This window comes from Passer montanus, unplaced genomic scaffold (assembly GCF_014805655.1).
Source record: "Passer montanus isolate IOZ18808 unplaced genomic scaffold, ASM1480565v1 scaffold82, whole genome shotgun sequence".
In the NCBI taxonomy this organism is placed as follows: Eukaryota; Metazoa; Chordata; class Aves; order Passeriformes; family Passeridae; genus Passer; species Passer montanus.
In genome coordinates this window covers 973,947-1,001,374 of record NW_024373479.1, presented here as the reverse complement: position 1 = coordinate 1,001,374, position 27,428 = coordinate 973,947, and the positions used below count along the sequence as shown (strand labels likewise).

Below are 27,428 nucleotides of genomic sequence, written 5' to 3'. Positions count from 1 at the left end.
GGGTGGGCGCTGCCCCCCCGCGCTTCCTGCCGGGCGGGCTGGGCCCCGCCGGGCCGGGCAGGGGTGGGCAGGGATGGGCTTCTCCCGGGGAGCGCCGGCGCGGCCCCTGCGCCGCCCGCGCTGCTCGCCCGCGGCTCCTGTGCCACGGAGGGAAGGAGCGTGTGGGGGTTTTTTGGGAGGGTGCGTGTTTTGCCGTGTGTTGCCAAAGGCATCAGGCTGGCCTCGGGGGGGCTCGGCTTCTTGATCGCCCAGTGGCGGAGTGCGGTCCGCTGAGCGCCTCAGCTCTCGGCATAAAGCGTGTGCGGCCGGGGGGGTGTTTGCTGGATTGCTTTGGTTTTTGGGGGTTTTTGTTTACAGGGAAAAAAAAAAAAAAGAAAGAAAGAAAAAAAAAGAAGTGAAGGAGATTTCCCGGTCTGGGCGGGAATGGATGAGAAGATACGATCCGGCTCCCTCAGCGATGTCTGCGGCCTCTGTGCTGCTTTAACCGCGGCCAGTCCTGAGGAGCGGCGTTTCCCTGCCAGGCCTCCTCCTCCGCTCGCTCGCTGCTGTTAAACCAGGGTTATTTTGGGCGAGAGCAGCTGTGCCGGCTGAGGTGCCAGGCACAGGAGGAGGCACAGGCGGCACTCCCACCCTTGACCGCGATTGCCTGGCCACCAGCAGCCCCTCCCGGGCAGGGATGGGCTTCTCCCGGGAAAGGCGAGCGCGGCCCCTGCGCTCCCCACCCCTCCGCTCTGGCCCTCAGTCCGGTCCATACAGCGTCCTGCTGCCACCAGGTTAATTTGATGTTCACACGTTGTTTTTCCAGCTGGAAAAGGCAATGAAAATCAGCATTTGTGTGCTTTTGTCATGATTTTGGTGCAGTTTCCAAGATCTATCACACCCACCTCCTCCATGGCATCTCTGCTGACTCAGGGCCTCTGCAGGAGATACTCAGTGCCTCGGATCATCCCTCTTGGTTCCCTCTCAGCATTTGATAGTTTGTAGTCCATTTTCTTTTTGCTTCCCCGTAACTGCAATTCTTGAATATTAAAGGCAAACAATGCTCCTGGCCACCAGAATCCATCAGCTTATGGAGCTGTTTCCAGGCAGACTGAGCCTGGGTGGATGATGAAGATGGGCTGAGAGATGACAGACCACAGGCTCCAAAGCATTTTCATCCATGTGTTTGCTGCTTATCCCACTGACCAGCACAGCTTTATGCTTTATTTCTTCTATTTTAAATATAAGGCTCACAGGACTGAGGGTCTGTCTTTCCCTCCTGTGTTTGTGAAGCAGCAGAACTGAGAGACCATGGAGCTATAATCCTGCTGCTCCTATAAATATTAGTAGCCACTTTTCTTCCCCAAAAGAGGTTGGCAGTAGGTGGCTCAAGGTTTTGTACTCTGTTTTGGGTTATTTAACATATTTATTAACCTGTGTATGGAGTGAGTCGCTATTTGCAGATGGCATGTTATTTATTTAAATGATTAATTATTTACGTGTTATTTAGGTTGACTCTGGTCCAAAGAGGACTTTGAAGAGCTTCAGAGAAACCAGAGCCAAACTGATGAAAGCGGTGGTGAGGAATGAAATTTGGTGTTTTGCTGTAAAACACAGGCGATTATATCACTCACAGCCAATACAAAGTGACACAGCCTATGCTGGTGGGTCAGAAAGACATCAGGACGTAATCACAGCTCTGTCCATGCGTCTTTCTACTCCCTCCTCCTCTGCGGTCAGAAAATAATAATTAAAAAAAAAAGTAAATTGCAAATGTAAGTGTGGTGGGAAGGCAGTAAGAGAGCGGGGGTGGTGAGAAAGGGGCACTGCCTGGTGCCCCACCTTACCGGAGGTGGCAGGAGCTCCCGGTGTGACGCACATGGGACAGAGCAAGAGGCTGCACAAGCCCCTCATGGGCGCTCTTGGCTTGTGCTGCCCTGGGCTGTGTAAAGAGGCAGGGAGAAAAAGACTCTTGAACCGTAAGAAAAGCAACCTTTCGGTGTGATTTGAAAACCACGACTCTGTTTGCTTATGGAGGCCGTTTATTTCACTTCCTATGAAACAGGAAAACCTACAAAGCAGCTGTAATGTGGGGGTCCCTCCATCTTCTGTGGGAGCTGGTGTCTTACAGCCACAGAGGGTTTTTTCCCTTGGCACTGCTATATATCCCAGAGGCAAGGCTGAATAAGAATGAGAGGGGAAACAGGGATTTTTCTTAGGCACATTCTGAAAGACATATTTTGAAAGCCCTGCTTTTATTCTGTGGTGGTTAGAAAACCCTCAGACAGACCCAGAAGGAAGGGCTGATCCTCCATTTGGGAACCAGGATTGTGTTAGTTGGGTTTGTCCAGAGGAGGGATGCCTCAGGAAAACCTTCAGGGTCACTGAAGCAGGTATGGATGCTGGTACATTTTAACATTGTGGCATTTTATTTTGTTGCCTTTTTTGTTACTTTTGCCATTTTCAAATTTGTAATAAAATCTTTTAGTTTTGCTATGATTAAGTTTGCCCCTTTGGCTTGTCAGATACTTAGAGGGATCTCAGTTGCAGCAACATAAAAACAATGGTAACTCCAGAAACTGAATGATGGAGCTGTGCGGATTAAACACTTACAATGCTTGTGCTGAAGGACAAATGTCACTTTAGGGGTGGAAAAGTCAAGTGGTAAGACCTGGAGGAAAGCCTGACCTGGCTTATGTTTTCTCTCAGATCTGCGGCAGATAGCAGGGGGGCCGGAAATCCCACTTACTCACATGGGATAGTTCCGGAGAAGCTGGATGCTGTCACACAGGAGAGGTCCAGACACTGGTGGGAAGAGGGCCTGGAACAGCTCCTGGAAGGATGAAAAAAAGCGCTGTTCTCGGGATCTGTGACAGAGCGTGGCGGTGGCTGCCAGCGCTGTGCTCCCGCATCACCGTGAGGCTCCAGGAGGGAGGGCGGAGGTATTAACGTGTGAAATTGCAGCGAGAAGGAAATACTTCCCCACGCAGCTCGCAGGGGTTTTCTCGCAGTTGAACTGTCCCACGCGGGGGCCGTGGGGCTGCGGGTGCAACACTCCATCGCCGGACACCCACACGGGTGACCGGAGCCTCCCGGTTAGCACCGGCTGCTTCGGGGGCAAAGCGGAGACCCCCCGTTCCCTGCGGCGAGCTCGGGTGCGCGGGGAAGGGGCGGACTGCGGGGGCCCGGGGGAGCAGCGAGGCGGGACAGTCCCGGTGGGCTGCCGCCGGCGAGCGCAGCCCCGCCGCGGGTCCGGGGGGCTCCGCCGGAGGACGGGGAGGAGCCGGGCTGAGGGGGCTCCGGCAGCGCCAGCCCGCGCCGCGCCGCGTCCCCAGCGGCATGGGAGGAGAGCGGAGCGCGGCAGGGAGCCGCCCGCCGGGCCCCGGCATTGGCGGCGGCGCNCGGCCGCCGAGGGGAGGGGTCCGGCTCCGTGCGGTCGCGGCGGAGCCGGCGCTGCGGCAGCGGCAGCGCGGCGGGGCGGAAGTCCTTTGTTGCAGCCGCGGCGGCAGCGGCAGCAGCAGCAGCGGCGGGAGCGGCGCGGACACGGCTCCCCGTCGACGGCCGCCGCCTCTCCCCGAGCCGCGGTAAGCGGGGCCCGGGGGCCGCCGCCGGGACCCGGGCAGGAGGAGGCGGGAAGCGGCCGCAGCTCCGCCGGCGGCGGGAGGTGGGAAGTGCCGAGCGGCGGCGTGGCCCGGCGCGGCCCGCCATAGTGGCGGCGGCGCTGCCAGGTAGGGGCTTTCCAGCCGCGGCCGGTCCCTGGCCGGCGGCCGGAGCGGTGACCTTGCGCCCGGCGGCCAGGCAGGGCACGGCGCGGAGCGGAGCGGCGCCGCGGGGACTGCGCGGGGGCTGAGCGGCGGCGCCGCGGCGGCGGCTCCGGCTCCGGCTCCGGCTCGCTCTTTGCCTCCCTCCTGCCCTCCCTCCTTCTCTCCGGGGGTCGCGGCGGGCGCGCTCCACCTGCGGGGCGGGGGTCGGGGGATGCCGCGCTGGAGAGCGAGAAGCGGCCTAGGGAGGTGCAGGGGGCGAGAGGCGGGGAAGGGAAGGGAAGGGCACCGCGCCGCCCGCGTGGCTCCGGGGCTCGAAGTCGCGGTAAACATCTCGAGTGCCGCTATCGCGTCCGGCCCCGGCCCCCGCCGTGGGTCCCGCCGCTTCTCTTCCTTTTGTCTTCGCAAAATAAACGCCCCAAAACTTCGAGTGAGTTGCGGTAGTTTAGCGAAAAACGGAGCGGAGCTGCAGCCCGGAGGGAATGCTCCACCCTGCCAGGCGGGAGACTTGGGTTTCACTCGGGGCTGCCAGTGCGCTGGTTGGCCGTGGAGGCGGCTGGAAAGGAAGGGGAATACTTTTGTCACATAAAAAACAAGCCCTGTGCCGCTCTGGGAGCGGTGTCGAAAGTCTCGTTCTTCAAAGGACTCCTCTTTTCTGCTCGCATAGAAAGGTAGTTGAAGAGAGTAGAGGAAATGGGACTGAAAACGCTGTGAGTTTGGGGCTGGGGTGTTTTTTTCTCTCTATTTTTCAGGATTTTTTGTGACTCGGTTTCTCAAGTTAACCCCCTGTTTCAGCTGATACAGGAGTGCCGGTTCCTCCTGACACGTAGGCGTTGCTAAACGGGTAGCATGGCTTGGACGCTGCTTAATATTTGGGTGTTTACTGCCAGGTTGTCACTTGCATTATTTCCCTCGCACTCGAGTATCGCAAGGTACAGCACGCACTGCAAAACTATCCGGGGTTGCAACAGTGCGGTGTTCCTTAGGCATTTAATTACACTAAACAAACATTCCTTTAATTAAAGGTGTTTGTTTAACATTCCTCATTACAGCTCTTGGAAAAACCCACAGAGCAGCCGTGAGCAGGGGGATGCGGGCTTCTCGTTTTTGCCGAATTACAAGTTAGGCTTTCATGGCGAGAGGAGGAGAGGCGGGAGAGGCGTGGGGACCATATGGCAGTGGGGAAAACCGGCCAAACGCGAGCGGTTGCAGAGATTTTTCTTAGGCAGCAGCAGCAAAGCGAGTTGACAAGATTGTGGAGAGATTTTTGGATGACTGGCCAGAAAACCTAAGGAGTAACAAGTAGTATTAGCTGCGCTCTGCTGATGTTTGAGGTAGCAGGGAACCAGCACCCACGGAGGGGGTGGGATGCAGGTAATGAAGATGTGGGTTGGTGCTGTGTGGGAAGCTCAGAGAAGTAATAGAAGCCACTTCTTCATAGTAGCCAGAAAGTTTTGTGTGGAATAAGATCACAGAGTTAACAGATGCTTCAGCTCTGCTTGCACAAGTCTTCATCAGACTCAACCACTGTTGTCACTGGCACAGGAATTAGCAGCGATTACATTGAGAATGCTCATGCCAACCAGGGATTTGGGGTTTTAGATGCTTTCTTACTTGAATGTCAGTGGCTGCTTCTTTCACAGATTTCTGTTCTTGCTGACAGTGGAGAGCCCTGAAAATCCAGGATGGACAAAGCCGCAATAGCTATTTACCTGCTGGATGGAAATAGAATAGCTGCTCAGAACTGAGATAGTGAAAGTTTCCTGATAAAAGCCTGGTGTCCTTCCTCTTAGTTGTTACAGCTGGGCCTCTTACTAGAGCTGTTCTGGACCTACACACATGTAGAGTGAGAAGCCATGTGTTCATTTTTCAGTTTGGGCAGTGGTTCTCCAGCAGTTGAGTTATTCAGCCCTGCCTTTGCTTGGGAATGCTGAACACCATTCCCAAGGGAATGGAGGGGTATGATAAACACCCTCACCCAAAGAGTTCTGCTGCAGACACAGTGTGTGGGCACAACAGCTGACATAATTTGCATGAGGACCGTTTATATCCTCAGATTGGTCTGGTAATTTTTAATTTGTGCACACAGTGTCATTGCAAAACTCCAGAATTCACTGGCTGTTGCATTTTCTCCCCCCCCCCCCCCCCCTCAATTCCTTCTCTCAAGGGCACATGAGCTGTCCTCAAAGAATTGCAGTGATTAATTATTTTTTAATTAAATTTTTTCTTTTTTCCCCCCCCCCCCCCCCCATTAGACCTGTTTAATTGGATGGAGACCCTAGTAGCCTTATTTTTATTTTTAGTATGCTGAAAGTAAAATGTGAAATATTTAAGACCCGGAAGAGTCAAAAAAACCTGTAGTCTGATCTGTGTGCCACAAGTTACCGTGCTTCATTCATGTGCATCCAGCAACTTGTTACACTGAAGTGCAACCTGTATTTAGCCAAGGATCCTTTCCTGGAAGACACCTGTGACTTCATTTGAGGGTCTCAAGACGTGGTTAAACCACCAAGATGCCTCCAGAAGTTGAAAGCTGGTGTAACTCAAGAGAGCTGAGATGAAAAGGCTCATCTTTCTGCTGCAAAGCATAAATTGGGTGTCATAGTTTTTTTCCCCACTAATTGTTTCTTTTAAACATATCATTACCGTGTTGCCTGACAACTGTAAAGGTGCCAGATAAAAGATAACTGTGACTTTCTAGAGTCAGCCTTTGTGGCTAGCAAGTTACTTTAAAGGACTGCATAAGGTCTCTCTAGGACTTCTGCTCCTTAGATCTGAAGTTGTTTGAAGTTGAGATGGGGCTTTAGCACAAACTCAGTTTTCTTATTTTTTTCTGTCAAGCTGTATTCCTTGTCTTTCGAGGAGTGTTCTGACCTAAGACCATGTAATGTATCTTAACTAATTTTCTGCTAGCAGTTGAGAAGCATAACTTACTAAAATTTGACGTCTGTTTCTCATTTGTGGGCATGGATGCTGAATCAGCAGAGAACTGCTGGCTGAGCAGAGAACGGGGCATCCAGGAGCTCTGACAGCTCATGTTAGAGGCTTTGGAGTGTCTTCCCTTCCCCTGGTTCAAATCTAGCCCAAATGCCATGAAACTTGTTCCTGTTTTTGCAGGAACATTGCTCAGGATTCTGTTTAAAATGAATTGATTCGGCCATCGGGATGTGTCTGAAGATGAGTATCTGCCTCACTGGAATCATCTTCCCAACTGACATGCCTGAAAGGCAGGCGATTGGAAGGGCTGGGGGAGGAGGATAAATTATACCTTTAGCCTGAATAATGGAGCTTAATTACATTTTCCCTGGCAGTACATGGAATTCCCATAGCTGTTTTAATTTATGATCAAGGCTATGCTTGCAATGCAAACTGATGCATACTCGCTGTTGAGGTGGATGGTTGTCACCTGGCCCCAAGTTCTTTGCTGTTTTTTCAGTGTTTGTGTAAACTGAGGCACCCAGAGCAATCTCTATGGCTTCCTATTGAGTATATCCAGGTAAAAGGTGTAGCCTGTCAACAGCTCTGTGGTCAGTGCAGTAGCAGAACACAAAAACTTCTTGGGTGTTGTGTGGAGCATTTATGCATGTTCTATAGGATTTCCTGCAGCATGTCAATGCTGTCATTTAGGAATCCAGGCTTTTTGGTAGATCTGACCCACAGTGGCAAAATTAGGGGGAAGAGTTCTTGGGAACCCACACCAGGGTGGGGTATGGAGACAGACGGCAATGGAAGATTTGCTTTCTGATCCTCGTGTGCTTGTTTTTTGGGTAGCTGGGCGTTGTTTGCTTGAGGTTTTCCAGTCTCATTTTCTAATAGCACCAAATTCTCCACTCATTTATTACACTTTGGTCCAGCCTGTTCTTCGTTTCCAAAGAAAAGGAGCCAGTAACTAAGCATGTAAGTGCTGTGTTTTTGCCTGCTCAGCAGTGGAAATGCTGGGTTTTGAAAACCACCTACTAATTTTAGGAGCTGAAAGGCTCCTGAATTCTGAACCTTGTGGTATGTCTGTTTTAAAGACGGAGAAGTTAGCAAAAGAACTTCACTACTTCTTTGCTTGAGGACTTTTTAAACTTCTTTTGTTTTAAAACATCTCAGAAAACTTTCGAGTGTGAGGAAATGACGGCATGGAGCTGTAGTAAATAGCTATTTTTTCTTGTTAGCAGACTTAAAAACAACATAATTGGTTAGTGTAGTAGTGCAGTTTAACCTTGTTCATGGTCACATCTGAGTAGTATCTAAGTGGTGCTTCAAAAGAAAAGACTGGTGGCAGACAAGTATCTTGAATCAGAGTTTGGCTGTGTGGAAATAAATATTTACTAGGGAAATAAAATGCATATGGAGACTTGGAGCTTGAAAATCAGAGTGAAAATACCCAAGTCAAATACCTTCAGTTTTTATTTTCATATCAGATGCTTTTCTAGCACATTTTTTCAGAACACTTCTGCATCATTCAGGATTGCTTACAACATGGCCTTTGCTGCATTTACCAGACAAATCAATCACTGCTGAAGATGGAGTCACTTGGCTTCCTTGTGGACTTGTGAGGTTGGTGCCTCCAGGATTTGGATGCTGCACAAAGTGTGCTAGTCCACTGGGCAAGTGGCTGGTGATTCTCCTGTATTTGAAAAAGAGGATCAGAAATAATTAAAAGCTTTGGATTGACAAACTCACCTGTATGGAGCTTTACTTTTCCAAGATATTTGCTGTTTAATACATACAGAGGCTCCCAGTGGCCTCAGTTGCCACCAGTGGTGTTTACCTGTGTGAATAAATTGGACATCCAAAAAATGCAAGCCAGGCTTATTAAAAAAAAAACCCAAAACTGAAAGGTTGAAATTACTTGTCCTGGCATTGACAGCAATGGGATGATGTTCTCCAAGCAGTGGTCATTGCTGTGAGATCCTCCTGTTTGTCCCCCACTTCCCATTCACTTCACATCCTGCAAGTGCTTGGCCAAATGAGCAGGGATCTTGTCTTGTACTGCTCAGATCCAGGCCTGGACAGATCCAGAGGATGTGCTGAGTAACAGAAATTTTGGTAAGAGGGATGGAAGAACGCACTTTGCTATACACATATATATGTGTATACCTTGAATTTTCTGTAAAAAGACCTGTTTCCATTCTAATAACTTTTTTTTTTTCTAAAACAAACTTCAAAAATAGTTTGCAGTACTGATCCACCCACGAGTGATAAATGCAGATTGCTGCCATTTTAACAATTAAAGTAACAAAGTAATGATAAAATACCATTTTCTGAGAGCTTGCCCTTGCTGGGAAGGTGTTTGTCAGCAAGCCTGTCGTGCTTGTTAATGGCAAGACTGGGAATTTGGGGTGCAGTTCCTGCTCTGAAGGCATCAATGCTGCAATTGTTTTCCACCCATCCCCCAGGAAGAGCCTGTCTGTGGTTTTTACCCCTTCTGCCCTTGGCCCTGCAGCCTGGCTCTTCCCAGCCCCTTGCCCAAGTGGCTTCTTCCCTCCACTGTTTCGACCCTCATTGCATCCACTTTTAATTCCCACTGCTGCTTCCTAATCCCAGTGCCCTTCTCTTGGCTCAGCACTGTGCTCCCAGCCTGCCCTTTTCTTCTCTCCAGATTTCCAGCGGGTTTCTATCACATCCTCCTCACATTTCCCAGTCTCCCTGTGTTTTCCCTACATCCCCTCCTGGCTCTGGCTCTCCCTCAGCCAGAGCTGGGCATCTTTTCCAGCAGCTACCACAAGGGAAGCTGAGACCCTGTGGTGAGTTGTGCTGTGGAGGCTTTGCTATCAGCTGTGACATTGTGGAGGTGGCACATGGAATCATGGAATGGTTTGGATTGGAAGGGATCTTTAAATGCCATCTAGTCCAACCCCCCCTGCAGTGAGCAGGGATATCAACAAAATCAGGATGCTCAGAGCCCAATCCAGCCTGGCCTTGAGTGTTTCCAGGTTTGGGGCAGCCACCCCCTCTCTGGGCAACCTCTGCCAGTGTCTTTAACACCCTCATAATAAAAAATGTCTTCCCTCTATCTGAATCAACCCTTTTGTAGTTTAAAACCATGGCAGAGCTCTGTGCAAAAGGGGATTTCACTGAGGATGTCTCAGGCAGGCCTCTGTTTACTAAGCAGCTGCAAGAAGATGAAATGTTCTTAGCGAGGCTGTAATCTGAAGTTTCAATAACTAACAAAAGTCTTAAGTGTGAATAAACTGATAATTTCTGTCTTCTCCTCTTGAAGCATATAGTTTGGCCAAATTCAGGCAGATTTTTATATTGTGACAACATATCTAAGATATAATGCTTTCTCCCACATAAAGTGTCTCCACAAAGACTTTGGAAGAGAAACTTTTAATTTCTAAATGAAAAAATAATAATCTGCATACATGAAATCTTTTTCTTAGCCTCATTTTTGGAACCGTTTTGGCTGAGGCTTTCTGTGGAGGAGGGAAAAAAAGTAATCAGTCCAAGGTTTCAGAAGGAAAGTTTTTCTGTTGCTGGTTGAAATGTGTCGAAGTTTTAAATAGCCCGACACAGGCTCTTGGGGTGGGAAGTTACATCCAGCAGGTTAATACAACACCTAGAGGGAGGATGCTAGGACTGTCATTAACATAAATAACCTCTGTTTTAATACCTACATGTAGTACTGCTGTGGCAGAGACCAAGTACATGTCAAATCTGAAACCTTGCCACCCTGCCCAAGCAGCCTCATGCTCCACCCTTTTTTCCCTGCGTGGTGGCATTGCCAGTGGGTCATTGTTGCACGTCAGGATCCACATGCTGAAAGCTTTGCAGGACTTCATCTGTCAAAAGGAGAAATACCTTTTACCATTTTCAAAGAAGACGATTTGAAAAAGGTGAGTTTGTGTGCTGTCACTCGTTCCCACCATCTGGAAACGATCAAAAGGAGAAATACCTTTTACCATTTTCAAAGAAGACGATTTGAAAAAGGCGAGTTTGTGTGCTGTCACTTGTTGTTCCCACCATCTGCAGGTGCCTGCAGATAGTTTGTGACCACCTGTTTTGTACAGGCTTGCTGTTTGTATTGCTGTTTTTCTATTGGAGGACAAGTGGAGTATATCTAGTGTAGTAAAACCACAATTTAATAAAAATTTTTGAACATGCCACTTTATGAGGATGGGGAAGTTAACATGAGCTGTCCTGAGCCTTTTCTTGTCGTGTTGGCAGCTCACACCAAGAGGCCAGTGGTGCCTTAGACAGCATCATCTCATTTTCTCATTGGTTTTCACTTTTAGAATGTGGAAGTTAATTCTTTATCATTATGCAGCTGCCATTCTTAATACAATAGATTGAGTAACATTTAAGCATCTAATGAATTGCCTCAAATCCAAAACACGTTACCACTTGGAAGAATATGAAGTGCACTTTTATTATTACTGATGTCAAGAGCTTTGCTTTCTTCACAGAAACTCTGAAATCACCCAGTGACACAGACAATAATCAGTTTCTGTTGAAAAGATGTGGAGTTGCTTCAGAGGTTCTCATACTTTCAAAGCCACTGCCTTACAAGTTAGTAAAAAAAGAGAAATGAATTCCATTCAACGAGTTGCATTTCTGCAGTGGACATCACTGGCCAAACCAATCTGAGAATTATGGCTGGGTGCTACCCTGACGTTCTGGGTGTGGAGGGTGGGGTTGAGAGGAGAGGAGAGGAGCAGCTGCCATTCAGATGCTCGTTGTCAGTGTAGTTCAACCCAAATCTCAAGGTTCCTGTTGCCAGACAAGGTCTTGTGCTGGGGGTGATCCATAGGAACTGCTGTGTGAGTTGGCAGTAGGGAATATTGCTGGGTGGGGTGAGCATGTTCTTTTCTCGAGAACTTGGGAGCCTTTCTGCTGTGGCAGTCCTTTGTGGAATGAAGAAGGGGGACTTAATTCTAGGTTTGCTGCTTAACAACCCAGGCAACGCCTATGACTTGCGAATTCAACACTAATTGTGGAATTTAATTTCTCTACCATTTTTCCCCCTAGGAGATATAAGCTGTTAGGAAAATGAGAAGAAAAATGGAGCATATGTGTGTGTGTTGTGTTTAAATTAAATATTGGGCAGTTGAAAGAGTGGTTGCAAATCAATCCATGCATTTCATTGAGTCATAAAATGCCCTTTAGTATATATTATTTGCTAGCCTGGACTTTATTTGCACAAACCTCATACAGTTATTTGTATTGTTTGCAATAACCTTTCAAAATGTTAAGAATCCTCATTACTGCTTCACGTTTTTCATTTCAGTTAGGGTGTTCTCTGTACCCTCTTCTGGTTCCTGACCCCCTCAGCCTGTGCAGTTAGAATAGCTTTTGTGTATCAGTAAAGGTTTTCCAAAGTGAGTCGTGACTAGGCGCTGGCCACACTTGGTGAAGTTTGTCTTTAATCAAACACACAGCTCCTGTATACACTGCATTTCTTCTGGATATTTTTGTTAACATAAACCATGACATTTTATTCCTCTTTTCCCCTGAGGGCGAGTTAGTCCTTTCACATAGAGCAACCCTCAGCACTGGCAGACCTTTCTCTCCAGTCTTAGCCGGGGCTTCATTTCACCGCGGCTCCACCTCTGGTTTGCCGGCCCTCTCAGCTCTCCATTGCTGAGTTTTTCTTTGTCCGCTTTCCCATCTACGTGTTTTGGTTACATTTCAGCTCTCTGAACGAGTGGTTTAGAGAGCAGTTGGAGGCACGGCGTGCACCACTTCCTGCCTCTGCAGTCCCTGTGGCTGTCACGCAGCTCGCCTGGTCACCATCTGCAGCTCTGGGCTCGAACGTGGGACGTGCCACCGCAGCCGGGCTGCCCTCTGCTTCTGAGAAGGCGTTTGAGTTTGCAGTTCCTGGTTTGCAGGACGCCTTGCAGAGAAGGTTGAGATAGTCCCTCAGCTGCCACAAAGAGCAAAATGTGTGGAGTAGCTTGTGTGGGTGCTCTGTTGTATCTTAATTTCCTTTAATGGGGAGGGAAAGACCAGTTTGAGCCTGGCCTGGTTTCCAGTGTGTGTTGCATCATGTGCCCGTTGGACTGACAGGTAAAAAGGCAAGTTGAGACTGAAGAGTGGTTTCTGACAGCCAGTTTACCTTGTATAGGTGTTGTCCTGGGGCCATCTTACAGAAGTCTACCCTGTGAAGTTTTTGAAGTTCTGCATTCAGAATTCATATCTGAAAACCTTGGCTGTAGGACTTGGAGATATATTTGCTAATTTATATTCTAGCAGCTCTGATTGACATGTGTGCTGGTTATGTTTATTAGTTTACTAGTCTTGTAAGTCTAGTGGTAAGCACATGGAATTATGGATGCTTTCACTGGCATCAATATTCGTAAGTAGTTACCAGCAGAGATCTCCAGACAGGAAGCTGTACTGCAGACTGGCAGAATGGGAAGATCTAGAGAGAAAAGAGATGGCAGTTCCTTCCTACCTTTAAGTAGGCTTTGGGTTTTGTGCTCATGATTTAACAGATACCTTTTTCTTTATGCAGGGCTGTAATCGAAGTACAAGATGGCAAAAACCAGCCATAGCAACTATGTCCTTCAGCAGCTAAACAAGCAAAGAGAGTGGGGCTTTCTGTGCGACTGCTGCATCGCTATCGATGATATTTATTTTCAAGCACATAAAGCAGTCCTTGCTGCCTGCAGCGCCTATTTTAGGATGTTTTTTATGAACCATCAAAACACTACAGCCCAGCTGAATCTAAGCAACATGAAGATTAGCGCTGAATGCTTTGATCTTATTTTACAGTTCATGTATTTAGGAAAAATTATGACAGCCCCTGCCAATTTCGAGCAATTTAAAGTGGCCATGAACTATTTACAGCTATATAATGTACCTGAGTGTCTAGAAGATATACAGGACACAGACTCAAATAGTTTAAAGTGTTCATCTCCTGCTTCTAGCACGCAGACTAATAAAATGATATTTGGTGTGAGAATGTATGAAGACGCACTTGCTAGAAATGGCAGCGAAGCAAACAGGTGGGGCATGGAGCCACCAAGTTCAACGGTAAATACATCCCATAACAAAGAGTCTGAGGAAGAACCTTTGCACCTCAACAGCTTCCCCGAGCAACTGTTTGATGTCTGCAAAAAAACCACCACGTCCAAATTCTCTCACACGAAAGAGCGCGTGTCGCACTCGCGCCGGTTTGGAAGGAGCTTCACCTGCGACAGCTGCGGGTTTAGTTTTAGCTGTGAAAAGCTACTGGATGAGCACGTGTTAACATGCACCAACAGGCATTCCTACCAAAGTGCCAGGTACTACAGTGCTGAGAAAATAGACTTTAGTGAAAAGAACTCTACTTCTAAAATGATCTCCACACAAACAGAAAAGTACAAGGGGGACTCGAACCATGCTGCGGACGATTCGTCGTCTCCCGTGTCAAATATCACGAGCAGAAAAAGCAGCACTGTTGCCTCTGAGACATCAGGTGAAGAAGGAAGTAGAGCCTCTGAGAGGAAGAGGATTATCATCAAGGTGGAGCCAGAGGACAATCCTACGGATGAGCTGAAGGATTTTAATATTATCAAGGTGGCAGATAAAGACTGCAATGAGTCTTCTGACAATGACGACCTAGACGATGAACAGGAAGAGCCGCTTTACAGATACTACGTTGAGGAAGAGATGAGAGAGAAGAGAAATGCTCGGAAGACTCTAAAGCCTCGTTTATCCATGGATGAGGATGAAAGAAAGTGTTTGAAAAGTCCACGGCACCTTAACAGCAAAGCTTCTTCAGTGCAGGAAGATGTGGAGAATGCTCCCTGTGAGCTTTGTGGGCTAACAATCACTGAGGAAGATCTGTCCTCTCATTATTTATCCAAACACATAGAAAATATATGTGCTTGTGGCAAGTGTGGTCAAATACTGGTCAAAGGCAAGCAGCTACAGGAACATGCACAGACCTGTGGAGAACCCCAGGATCTGACCATGAATGGGATCAGAAATTCTGAGGAGAAAATGGACTTGGAAGAAAACCCCGAGGAGCAGTCAGAAATAAGGGACATGATGTTTGCAGAGATGCTAGAGGACTTCAGGGACAGTCACTTCCAAATGAACAGCCTTCAAAAAAACCAGTTATACAAGCATTCTGCCTGTCCTTTCCGATGCCCTAATTGTGGCCAGCGTTTTGATACTGAAAACCTAGTGGTTGAACATATGTCAAACTGCCTGGAGCAAGATCTGTTCAAGAACTCCATGTTGGAAGAGAACGAGAGGGATCACAGGCGTAAGCATTTCTGCAACCTTTGCGGGAAAGGATTTTATCAGCGTTGCCACTTGCGGGAACACTATACCGTTCATACCAAGGAAAAACAGTTTGTTTGTCAGACATGTGGGAAGCAGTTCTTAAGAGAGCGCCAGTTGCGGCTCCACAATGATATGCACAAAGGCATGGCCAGGTATGTCTGTTCCATTTGTGATCAAGGAAACTTCCGAAAACATGACCATGTACGGCATATGATATCTCACTTATCAGCTGGAGAGACTATATGCCAGGTCTGCTTTCAGATATTCCCAAATAATGAGCAACTGGAGCAGCACAGGGATGTTCATCTGTATACATGTGGAGTATGTGGAGCAAAATTTAATTTGAGGAAAGATATGAGATCTCACTATAATGCCAAGCATTTGAAAAGAACATAAGCATAAACATACTGTTAAAGCATTAAGTTGGCAGCAGAGAGAACACCAAAGCAAAGCATAAGTATAGTAAAAAAATTTGAAAAGGAAAAAAAAATTGAAAATAAGTCTCTTTTTTATTATTTTTTTAAGACCCTCCTAACCATAGGTGTCTGTTTAGGCTCATTAAGTATAAAGCTTTGAAAAGCATCATGTGTTTAATTATTACATTTTCACTGTTTCCTAATACCAGTTTCTGTTCTTAATTTTATTGTTTTACTACGTAGATATACAAATCATTATTTTTAAACTGTAGATTAAAAGCACAATGTTACCCCTTCACTGACTGCTATTAAACAGTTCTCGGATCCATGTCCGTAAGATGAGTGCTTTAATATTTCCATGTGTTGTTTCTTCATGTGAAAATTTTAGATTCCAGCTATTAATGTGCAAGAGCATAATTGTTCGTAATCCCCAAATTAATTTTCAAAATGAAAAAAAAAACCCAAACACAAACCAACAATGCCAAGAAATAATCCTTTGGGCTCTGACTCTGCTGCAGGGGCAGAGCTGGCTGTGCTGGTCCCCTGCTTCTTGGCTTTGTTGGAAGGTGCTTCCCAGGGGTGAGAGCACATAGGCTCAGTTAACCCTCGCAGGCTCGGGCTGCTGTGCACAAGGGGGAAGGGAATTAATGACTTGGGATAACCGAGGGGTTCCAGCATTTTCCAGACGGGAAGTCCTAGCAGAGCTGTTCTGCTGATGTTGGCCTTTCTTTCACTGTCTGTACCTCTGTGGGTATGTTTAAGCTGCTTATCCTAACGTACAAAGAAGGAGTGGCTGTGGTGGGTTGCTAGGAATGCAGTATGGCCGTGTGCACTGAACACTGCATTTTCAGCCTAGCTGTGAACTGTGTCTTGCTGCTTGTGTTGGAAAGTTAAAAGCAGGGTGAGTGTGGAGATAGTCCCATTGCTTGGGACCTTGAGGTTTTTTTGCTTCTTGTTTTCATGATACTTTATCAATGTTCTGTTTTTCAACATGAATATAACAAGACTGCAAAGTTTGCTTAATAAATGTAAAGATATTTTACACCTTTTAAGATTTCTTTCTGATTCTAGCAGAGCCCTAATCTGTGCAGCTTGTCTCTTAATTTAATTGAATTTAAAAATCCTACTAAGTACCAGCTGACACCAATTCAGTGAGGCACTTTGGCCTTTGAGAGAGCAACTGGCTTTGACTCTTAGGCACCAGCTGTCTAAATGTTTGTTAAGTGTGATTTGTGATGGGGTGGAAGAAAGGATCCTAATACATAATTGTGGAGAAAAGGATCCTGATATGTAATTGTGGAGAAAACAATTAAAAAATAAAACCTAGTTGCACTTTCTCCCAGCAGATCTCACTTTATCAAAGAGGGCAGTAATACTATTTCCCACTGAGCTACGGAGGGAGGAAAGTAATTTAGATCAGCAATTAAGGCGGCTGGATTAGATGATCATTGCAGGTCCCTTCCAGCTGAAATGTTCTATCACCTCATGTGCCAGTGGTGGGGTTGAGAATAGGAGCCAAGAGTTGACAGTCTAGTCCAGGGATTTCATCTGCTTGTTTCTGTCAGAGTTGAGTTTCATTCCTAGTTTCTTGGGGATGATGAAGGCTATCGAGTTTTAATTTCAGACTATTCAGAGGAGTGAATATACAATTTAGAATCTCCAGCTATTAAACATAGTGTGAGTTGCCTTGCATTTATTCAGTTTCAAATGTGCATTAGGATTTCTCTTGGTTGGCAGACGTGTGCATTTCTGCAGTGATGGAGAAGGCTCCCCCACCAGCCCTTGGTCCTGAGCCAGCAGCTGCTCTGAGGCACCAGCTGCTTTGGGCACAGTTTAGTGGGCTTTTAGTGTTTTGCTTTAACTGCTCAGTCCTTTGTTTTCTTGTACGATGCTGAAGTCAACTGAGTCCTCAACAGCACTGGGGCCAAAAGAGCACAGGCGTGAATACATGAATACTCCAGCACTCCAGAGCTGGGGGCTTCATACGCTGCACACAGTGATTCTCTGACATGCAGGTTATCCCTCACAGTTTCAGCTGGATTGGGAAAAGCAGTCAAGGGAAGTGAAGGAGAACTGGAGTGCACTGGGGGAGCTGGCAGGAGGGTCTCGTGGCGCTGGAGGAGTGGAAAGACAGAATGGGAGAAGAGATCCTGAGTGGGAGGGAGTGGCAAAGGCAGGCAGGCAGGCAAGGTTAGAGCTGTGCAGTGGGAAGCAAACCCCAAAGGTGGCACGGAGGGGTGGCTGGAGGAGTGGATGAAATGTGGCGGCTGTGAGACCAAGGATGACTCAGCTTGGCTGGGGAGCTGTGGGCCTGAGCCATGAGCTCACCAAGGCCGGGTGCGTACCAAGCACGGCCGGCCCCGCTGCGCTGCGGGGACACAGCACAGCCCAGATTAAAGACCTGGCTGAAAGGCAGGAGGTGACCTCTGCCATGTAAGGGATCACTCCTGAATTCGGTGAAGGGCTGAGGGTGATTTATAGAGCCTCCTGCTCAGGATCAGGAGCCCTTGTTTACAGCCTATTGGTCTGAACTTGACCCAAAAATTTTTCTTAAAAAAATGTGACTTCCTAGTGCAAGTAGACCTGTCAGCTACAGAAGTTAAATGGAGAAACTGGGAATGATGGTATTTATGTGTACTATCTAACTTTATAAACACCCTGAATACCTCTGTTTTTCAATTATAAGCTGTGTTGTTGTAGTAGCCTTTCAAAGTAAAGTTTGTTAAACCTTTCCAACTGAACTTGAATTGATGTTTTTTCCTGTTCTAGGGAAACAAAACCCAGTGCCTTGGAGTTCACATATATGAAAGTCCATGTTAAGGCTCACAAAGTGCATGAATTGCACTGCAGGGAAGCTTAAAAGTGGATCTATGTACATGTAGGCAGAAAAAAACCCAGAATGACTGAAGTAGCCTGAGAAGTGATCAAGGGGAGTATAGGAGGACGTAAACAAGTCAGCCAGGCTTGCAAGTAGATGGGTATTTAAATAGATGAGTATTTGAGATGACATGTAAAAGCGTGCAGGGGAACAGTATGGGACTGTTAGAGAAAAGGCCAGGAGTGACAGGAGGAATTTGGCTGCTGTGAAAGGGGAGAAGGTCTGGGTGCTGAGGCAGCCTGGGGCTGGCCACTCCTGAATGTTCTCCCCAGAATGGGACAACATCTGCAGGAGAGTGAAATGATGGTGTTTCAGTGCTCCTACCATATAAAAATGATTTAATGTGGAGACGGAACAGACGTGAAAAAAAAAATCAACAGCAGTTATCCTAGAAGTTTTGCTGTTACTTGAAAGATCATGAAGGGGAAGCAAAAATACTTTATTTAAGAGTTCTTTTCCTCTAATTTGTGCTTTTCTGTTGCCATAACATTGTTCCTTTCCATCTCCTTAGTGAATACTAGCATGTAAAAACACTTAAGGATCTTTAAAACTGGAGGTGTAAGCATTGCACAAGGCGTAGCCAGAAAGAAAAAGATTTGCTGGATGCCATAAGTTATATTTTTAAGTGATTTGCTGTTCTTATTTTTGGAGGACCTCTCTGTGTTCTCTTGTTTTTCCCATTTTGGCAGTGCTATGGGCTGCAATCCTGAGAATTTATAAGTGGCCAGCCTAGCTCTTAGCTTTCAAGATTTACTGAAAGTTAAAAAGAGGGAATTCATGAAGACCCGGTATGAGCTTTAAAATATCACAAAACCTATTGAGCTTCTTTTGCAGTTTCAGAGGAGATGTTTAAAATGTTGATATATATATATATATACTTGTAAATGTTTCCTTCTGACTTGTTAGTTCAAAGAGTATTTACATTTGTGTATAATGATATTTGTAGCCAACAGGTCTGTGGAGAAATCTTGATTTCAATAAATAGAGTATAATGGAATTCTAAGAATTTATGCTTTAATTAGGGGATTTCTCTATGTAATACTTTCAGTTGGTGTAAAACATATAATTCAGCGAATTTTTTATTCAAAGCTGTAGACAGAAAATATATTGCCCTGGAGAATGTATTAAAAATACATTGTTATAAAAGTGAATAGTTTGACTACACGATTGTATTTGAATACTCTAGTGCTAAACCATCAGGAGTCTCAGAGCTATTGGTGAGGACATGAATTTGCTCCTGGAGGCTGTGCCACCTTGAGCCCTGGCAGCCCTTTACTTCTCCCCATTAGTTTCAGCTCTCCTCTCCCCTGTGTGCCACCCTCTCCATTGTCAAAGAGCACATACGTATGGAGCTGCACAATGAACTGAATCAAACAGCAGGCTTTTTTTCTATTCCCTGTGGGGCTGGTTTTTGGCTGGATCAGTTCCCTGCTGCGCTTCCCTCTCCATCTCTGTGTCAGATCTTGTGCAAGCACAATAGAAGGGGTGGCACGAGAGGAGGAATGAGTGCTGGGAGGGGGCTCCTTTGCTTCAGCGAGCTGTACCAGAACTCAGAGCATGTCCCAAATTTAACTTGGTCTCTGTCTCCCCCAAGCATCCTCAGGGAAGCTGAACTCTTACAGTCATCTCCTATTTCCTGATAAGGAAAAAGGCAGCCCAACCTCTTACAAATGAGACACATCTCTGCTATCTGCCCTCTTCGTGAGAACTGGAAACCTTCCTGCATTCAGCTCATCCCACAAATATGCTCTGGAGCTTTCTTAGTGTTTCTCGAAGCAGACTGGGTAGTGCTCTGCACCACTGGGTTTGTGTGGTTGGCCTGGCCCGAGGCCAGGAATGAGCTGGGCCCCTTGTCTGGCCAAACACCAGGAATGGCTCCCACCTTCCTGTGGCCTTCCTGCCCTCCAGCTGTGGGCCCAGATGCAGCTGTGGAGCTCCTGTGCCCCTCACTGCATTTCTCAGTAAAGGGAGACAGTCATCTCATATTGGTCTAATGCTGAAAGCTCAGGGTAATTCCATGTGTAAGTGAAGCTGATGCTGGCAGTATCTGTTACTATCCCTGTGTGCTTCTGAGTTTTAAGGGCTTCTCAATCTCAGAGGGTTAAAAATCAAATCTTCTGACTTCCCTAATTCTCAGCTGGTTTGATGCTTGCCGCAGATTTAAAGACCTACAAGATGAAGCATGACTAATTTGACTTTATAAAGTCTGCTGAAGGCTAGAAATTAGGAACATGTTTTCAAAGGCTGACATTTCTGTAGTTCTCAGCTATAAACCACTTTTCTGTATTTTCTTCCAACTTCAAAAAAACCTCCTAAAATATTGCTATGCGGTGTATTCTTGAGACGTGTGAGTAGGCTGAGATTTTGTAGGGTAAAGATGCCAGAAATCAGGACACATTTTATAAATCAAGTGTCTTTTGCTACTTTTACAGTCACTTCCACAATTCTGGAATTAATTGTGATTTTATTTTTTTAATGCAGAAAGACAAATCTTAATTTGTAACAGGGCAGTAGTGCTCATGACTCAGGAATCACTTCATCATGACTATAAATATTCAGCCCTGAAACAAACAGCCCATGTTCCTTTTCATGTACTTGAACGGCCGGTGCCAGCTTCATAGGAGAAAAGCTATCAGATCTTTATTTGGGTTATTTTTACTCTCAAATATCTTGAAGGGTGGGGATTTTTTTATTAATTTAAGACATGAGAAAACAATGTTGTTCATTGTGCTTTTAGAGAAACGGTTTTCAGTAATTCACGCAGATTCCTTGAGCAAGAGTGGTTGGAAACACATTTCTAAAGTTTCATATTAATATACTAAAGGGAACATAACAGAACTGTGAGATGAGAAATCCTCAGATGGTCCCAGGCCAGGCTTTGACTGTCTCTTTTGTGTGGCCAGTATGGCACACCTCACCCCAGAAACCTTGAGGTTCAGACGTGGTCAGGATCTTTGATTCTTTTGCAAGAAAATGAAAAGGTTTAATCCTTTCCTGTGCCTCCTGGCATACAAAAAACCATAGTAAATCTTCCTGCAGCTACAACCACAAAAACAATGCTGCATGTAGAATTTCCGGTGGGAGCAAAAAAAAAGAAATGGTTCAAGAACTTCCCTCTCTGACAAAGTTCTGCTGCATTTATTGTTTTCACTCAAACTCACATGTGATTTGCATCAGTGAGATTTTGGGGTGTACTTTTTTTTGGTTTGCAAATAAGATGTGACTTCAGATAAATATGTCTTGTAGTTCTGTAGACATCCCCAGACTCCTGACAGGGAATGAGTGCATCCCTTATAGGCCTCTAAATCCTAGAAGCTGTGTAGATTGTAGGAAATTCACTGGAAATCAGGTCTGTTGTAAATCCTTAGTTTCTCAATTTGTCTTGTCAGGCAAAGTGCCACCAGTGTCAGCAATTGCCAAGGTCTCTGCAGCAGCTGTGTTGCCAACACAAAAGATGCAAAAATCAGTCGTTCCCCCTCTCTCTTTCCCCATCTCCCCTGATCACCTCTCCCTGGCTATTTTAGAAATGCATCCTTTTGGCTCTTTTATTTGCCCTCTGTTTTTTGAAAAGGAAGATTTGCTTTCTTCCTGTTTTAAAGCAGTGATTAGGGCTAAGAAGTTGCTTTCTTTAATAGTTCTCACATGTTCAGTTGAACCTACACAACTCAGTAATACCTGTTCTCTCCTTTTTAGGTAACCATCCCACTACATTGCGGGTGGTCACCAGAGGGACTTCTGCTTCTGACTCCCCAGAAAATTAAAGAGAAAAATAACATATTGTCCTTCTCTCCATGGCAAAAAGCCCCAAAGACCATGAAAGTTTGTGGAAATGCAGATAAGCTGGCTAAAAATAGAGTTTGCTGAATACCATAAATTGCTTTTGGTTTTGGCAGCAGATACACCAGACTTCTGGTATCGGTTACACTCCTCTTACACAAGTTGTTGTTAGGGCTTTTATTTAGGATGCTAAAGATGGTGCTCTGGTTTCTGCCCTGCCTGTGGGTTTCCTACTGGTACCTACTGGTAGAGTCCCAGCTTCCAAGTTACTGAGGTTCTGGTTTCTAGCCATTGGTTATTGAATTACTTAGAACAAATCAGAAACATTTTAAAAGACAAAATCTAAAGTATCCCTCCTTTGGGAAAAGGACAGATACAGTAATATTTTAGGAAGAAGAAGTATAGGGTAGGATCTCTTGGAACTGATGAAGAAATTGTCTTAATATGTCCCACAGCCCAGGAGAGAGCTCAGATGTCTGAGCTACATTGTTATCAGGTGAATTAAATAGAAGTTGTGTACACTTACATATGCTGTAAAATATGACACTTAATACTCTGCGTGCCTGGAAGTCTGAGGGTTAGCCCCACCTAGTCTGCTTTCAGATGGATTGTGTTTCACTTAGATTTTACTGGCCATTGCTGACACGGTCAGTTCTGCCAGAAAAGACAGAGGTCCTGATGTACAGGAACTTAAAAACAGGAAAAGTCAAGACACAAGAAATTTTACAGTAATTGTCACGGTTCTTTCAGCTTTAGTTTGTTGTGCAAAGAGTTAAATAGTTCAAAGGCAGTTTCCTTTGGAGAATGTTTATTTGATCAAGTTCAGTGTGGCTTAGACCCCAAATAGAAATACCAACTTCAAACAGAACACTGCTATGAGAGAAGGAATAGTCTGTGGTCTTACAGACCTCACAAGCTATGTTGGTTTGTTACACAGAGTCAAAACAAAGATGTTACTTAGAACAGATATACATTAACTCAGTGTCTTTCACATGCCACATCTTTTATCTCCCATCTACTTCTCTCCCTGGTCCTTTGGGCTGTGACAAGGTCACTGAGATCCTGGATGAACTACAGTCTCCTCAGTGAAAAGCATATATATATGGTGTGATTGGACCATCCAAGCTACTTAGATTGTTAGAGAATGCTAGAGGAGCTACTGCTCCTGTTTACTAAGTCTGAAGTACTACATCCTTTGGATTTTGGAGCAGTGCTTATCTTTGCTTCTTGGTTCCCTTTACATTGCAGGAAGCGGGGTGAGGAAGAACCCAGTGGGTGCTTCTCTTAGATGGAGCCTGGAAGATCTTCTTAGCTGAGGCGTGTTGTTGTTTTGTTTCTTCGGGTCCTTAGCTGGCTGAATCTTCAGACTTCTAATAAATGCACTAAGCCTTGAAAAAGCATTATTAATGCATGATGAGATAGACCAAGTTCAGCCACTGAACATGAGAGTGGAACCCATGCAGATGCTGTTAGCGCAGGAACCCGGTATCGAGCCAAATCTGGAGAGCCATCTTTGATCTGTCTCCAGATCCTCCTTTTATTTGTAAACATCCAGCTAATCACAGACTTCCTCTGACTTTGATGAAGTGAAGGAGCCGCATCCTCTGTAAGCTCCGGGAAGGGCTGGAATTCTGCAGAGTGTCGGGATGCGGGGATGGGGCTCCCAGCGCCATCTCGTGGCTTGCAGGGAGCGCGCCTGTCCCTGTTCCCAGGGCTGGAATGCTGGGAGGAGGGCGAAGCAGATCCCCCGCGGCTGTGCATCCCCAGCCACTTCTGTGCTTAGGGCAGCTGGGCGATTTTAGCTGCGAGGAGGGCACAGCGTTTTATCTCTGATCTCCCTTCCTGTGGGCTGCAGGCTCTCGGCAGTGCCGGCAGCTCCCTCCGTGTGTGCTACACCCACCCCACCGCAGCTGGCCCTGGTTAGCAGTGTTCCTGCTGTCTCATCGGAAAAATGTGATTTAACAGGCACGGGCAGCCCACCTTCCCGCACTCAGAGGTGGTCCCACACAGCACAGCCGATGTATTTCAGGGAGGTGGTGGAATGAAGCTCAGTCGTGCGTGAGAGTTGTCCGCGATTTGGAAATGACAGAGATTTTGGACTGCAAAGTGCAGGCCAGCATGGTAATGGTAATGAACAGCAATGGCAGACACTGATGTCACCTGGGGAAAAACGGTGCTCACATGCATACTGTAGTTAGAACACCTTTTTCTCCTCCTTTGCTAGTTTACAAAAAAAAAAAAGAAAGGTACTTCCTGACTTCTGAGCTAGTCGTGTAAGAGTTACTTTGCAATAACAGCACTGGTCCAGTGAATTCCCCTTCAAGATTTTAAGGATGTGGTAGGCAGACATATGGCCTTGCTGCTAGAACCAGCAGTACTTTGAAGGTAGCAGTTTGCCCAAGACATGTTTCCCCTGTTCACTTTGCCCTCATGGCACAAAACAAAAGCCTTTTGTCCCAGCTGGCCTTTTTGCCCACCTTAAGTATGTGACATGGCACCAGGGCAGATAAAATACCAGACACGCCTGGGCCTGGCACATGCAGTGTGTGAGGGCCTGGCCACAGTGCACACCGAGGTGTGGAGCATCACTCGAGGCTTTCCTCTCCAAGGTGTGCCAGGAAATTCAGCCCTGAGCTGGCCTCGAGGATGCTTTGGCAGGTAAGTAATGCAAAGAGCTGCTAAACCTGGCTTCATGTGCAGCCTCTGCAGTGTAGACACAACCACTTGGGCAGCGCTGCCACAGTCTCATAGAAACAGCCAAGTGTAAGTTATCCAGAAGTGTCACAATCATATACTTTGTGCTATGTGATTCACATATCCAGAGAAAGAAGTCAGTGTGCAAAAAAAGAAACAAACCCAACAACCCTGAGGATTGTTCTCAAAAGTTACAACCATGCATTTCCAGTTTCTTGATTGTTCCTCTTGGACACAATGCTGCTCATATTTGTCATGAACTAGTGTGGTTGAAAGAGACTTCCAGAAATTGTAAATATTTATGTAATTTATCTGCATTTAACCTAAAATAAGAATTTGGGGTGTGTATGAGGGTGTGTGTGTCAAGTAAATACATAACAGTTACCTCTGACTTAGGCAAGATAAAAAAAACCACAACCAAAAATACAGTCAAATGTGAAGCAGTAAGAAGTATTCCAGAGTGGGGGTGTTCCAAGCTGTGAGTGGCTGAGGGGAAATCATACTTGTGCAATTTTTTGAGCATCCACTAAGCCAAGCCATAAACCACTGCTGGAAAGTAACACATACAGTATGAAAACTTACTTCTGGGAGGTTTGGGAAGTGAAGCTTTTCTTCAGCAAATCTGTAGCTGTTTTGAAAACAGAAGGCAAAGGAAAAAGAAGAAAAAGTTTCTGAAACAAGATGACAACATTGTTTAAGGTTGTGTTCTGGTGGGGTAGGGGTTGAAGGAAATGTATGGCTTTTTAAAAGAGTTCCTGACTGTGGTGGGTGCTCTGAATATAACTGAAGGATGGGTATTTAGAGCAAAACCACACATGGTGAGGTGGGAGGGACCACATCATGCTAGCAAATACAGTACTGCAGTGCGGGCTTCTGACTTTTAATATTTTTCTTGCATTTCTTTTCTGCATGGCAGTAGTGAAATAGGGACTTCTAAGCTTCTGAACAACTGAGAGAACCAGATTTGGAGAAGACATGAGGAAGAACTGATCGGCAAAAGATTTCATAAAAACTCAGAACCTCGTGTGCCAGATCTGAATTGGCACCACCTTTGCTTTTTTGACATACTGCAGCAGTCGCAAAAGGCACCAAAGCAGTCAAATTAGAACATGCAGTAAAAGTTGTTTTGGACTCTTCTATGTATCATAAATCTCACTTCCTTGTGACTATTACTTGCAGCTGTAAGAAACAAATTTGAAGTCTTTCATGGAGCAGACAGCCAAAAGAGGCAGATGCCAGGTGTTAAGGGCTGCAATGAAATGAATTTGCAAAATTTCTATCCACATGCTGGAGTGCTCCTTTTCTGAAATGCGGCTTCTCAGAGTTGTTGTTAAAAACTGTAGATTTTTTAGTTCAAACATTACAAGTGTATACTCATGCACAATGCTAAACTATCAAGTGTTAAAAAAAAAGAGTAAGAGGTGAAAAAAAATCTTAAAAACTGAGGACAGAGGGTCCCTGAGAAAGGACAGGATGGTGAGAGAGATCCAGCTACATGATTTCCCCCTGCTGCCATGATCATCATTTGCAAGCTGAAGAGGACCTTCCATGGAGCACAGTGCTTGTATGTGGAGAGTAAAGAAATGGTGCTCTGTTCTTTTAAAAAGAATTGTGACAATTTTTTACCAACAAGGAGATGAGTAAATGTAAAATAATCTTCACAGGGAATGGGGTGCTTCTTGTTCTGGAGCTAAGCCTTGCAAAAGCTGGCTCGAAGAAGAGAATCAGACATTCATGTTCATATTTGAACATTTTAGGAATAGTAATGTCTCCAACTAAATTAATGGGGGGAGGGAAAAGCTCTAACTAAAAAACTAATAAGGCAGTAAATGTTCCAAATTAGGAAGCATGAATTATAAAAATATCAATTTCTTTTGCTTCCCTCAGACAACAGTGGATCAAATTAAGACATGTGAGCAGACTAAACATGCTGATTATATTCTGCTGTAGTTACATATTTTACTAATTCTACTCATTATTATAAAAGGATGTTTCATGGTTCACTATAACTGTTATCTCAAGAAGAGTCTGTCTATAGTTTTATTTATAATTGGCATCATTTTCATTACTGTTGTTACAAAGTGTGTACAATATTGTCTGTAATGCAGCTTGTATAGGGCATGTGTCTGTGCTTGCTTTACTCTTTCTGAGTTTATAAAGTTACTATACAAATGCAAGAAAAGATGTTCAGATAACTTTGAATGTGGTTGCTTAATTACGTAGCCCCCAATGTTTCAGCATCTAGATGTTGAAGGTATCAGCTCTATTAACACATAACACCCCAAACATTAATGTAGGTATTTTAAAAGCCTCCAGTGCAGCACTGGAATGCTGACACCTCAGTCCTGGGGGCTGTATGGAGTAAAGGGGAGGATGGTGAATATCTGGGCAAAGCCAGATACCACTGGGGACTCTGCAGGGAGGAGGCACAAGATACCTAAGAGCAAATGGGATGTGCTTTCTATAGAAAACATGAGGGACCTTAAGAGCAGGACCACCACAAAGCAGAGGAGAGAAGGGAATACATTTATAGCATCGCCTTCAACAGTATACAAAGTGTAGGACATCTAGAACAGGCTGTGACTGTTCTGTAACTTAGCAATTACTTCCAGTCTATGTAGAGTATCAGTAAAAACATTCCAGGTTAGTTATCATCATCTTTAAAGCTTATTCTGTGCTTTGCAACATTATCTTTAATAAAATACTCTTACAAATCTG

At 45.6% G+C, this 27,428-nt stretch overlaps 2 protein-coding genes across 6 annotated transcripts in view; one reads left to right on the top strand and one right to left on the bottom strand.

The window, feature by feature from the left end:
* Positions 1 to 2,862, bottom strand: part of ZBTB25 (zinc finger and BTB domain containing 25) — a 6,531-nt gene extending 3,669 nt beyond the window's left edge. The window contains exons 1-2 of the mRNA XM_039733025.1: positions 2,733 to 2,862; positions 885 to 2,159 (exon numbers count right to left, since the gene is read on the bottom strand). Coding sequence (XP_039588959.1) covers positions 885 to 898 — 14 coding nt within the window. The 5' untranslated portion in view covers positions 899 to 2,159; positions 2,733 to 2,862. The remainder of the gene's footprint in view (positions 1 to 884; positions 2,160 to 2,732) is intronic.
* Positions 2,787 to 27,428, top strand: ZBTB1 (zinc finger and BTB domain containing 1). 5 transcript variants are annotated; one of them, XM_039733023.1, is made up of 4 exons: positions 3,378 to 3,563; positions 13,186 to 15,097; positions 21,933 to 24,674; positions 25,627 to 27,428. In XM_039733023.1, the coding sequence occupies exons 2-3, from the start codon at positions 13,206 to 13,208 to the stop codon at positions 21,934 to 21,936; spliced, it is 1,896 nt and encodes a 631-aa protein (XP_039588957.1). In that variant the 5' UTR covers positions 3,378 to 3,563; positions 13,186 to 13,205; the 3' UTR covers positions 21,937 to 24,674; positions 25,627 to 27,428. The 5 variants fall into 5 exon arrangements, with proteins under 5 accessions (XP_039588955.1, XP_039588957.1, XP_039588956.1 ...); XM_039733022.1 differs by lacking the exon at positions 21,933 to 24,674; XM_039733021.1 differs by lacking the exons at positions 3,378 to 3,563; positions 21,933 to 24,674; positions 25,627 to 27,428 and adding an exon at positions 2,787 to 2,921 and having other exon boundaries at positions 13,186 to 18,254.

Excerpts from the sequence above, each read along its gene's own strand:
- ZBTB1 (XM_039733021.1), top strand. The coding sequence starts at position 13,206 with ATGGCAAAAACCAGCCATAGCAACTATGTCCTTCAGCAGCTAAACAAG.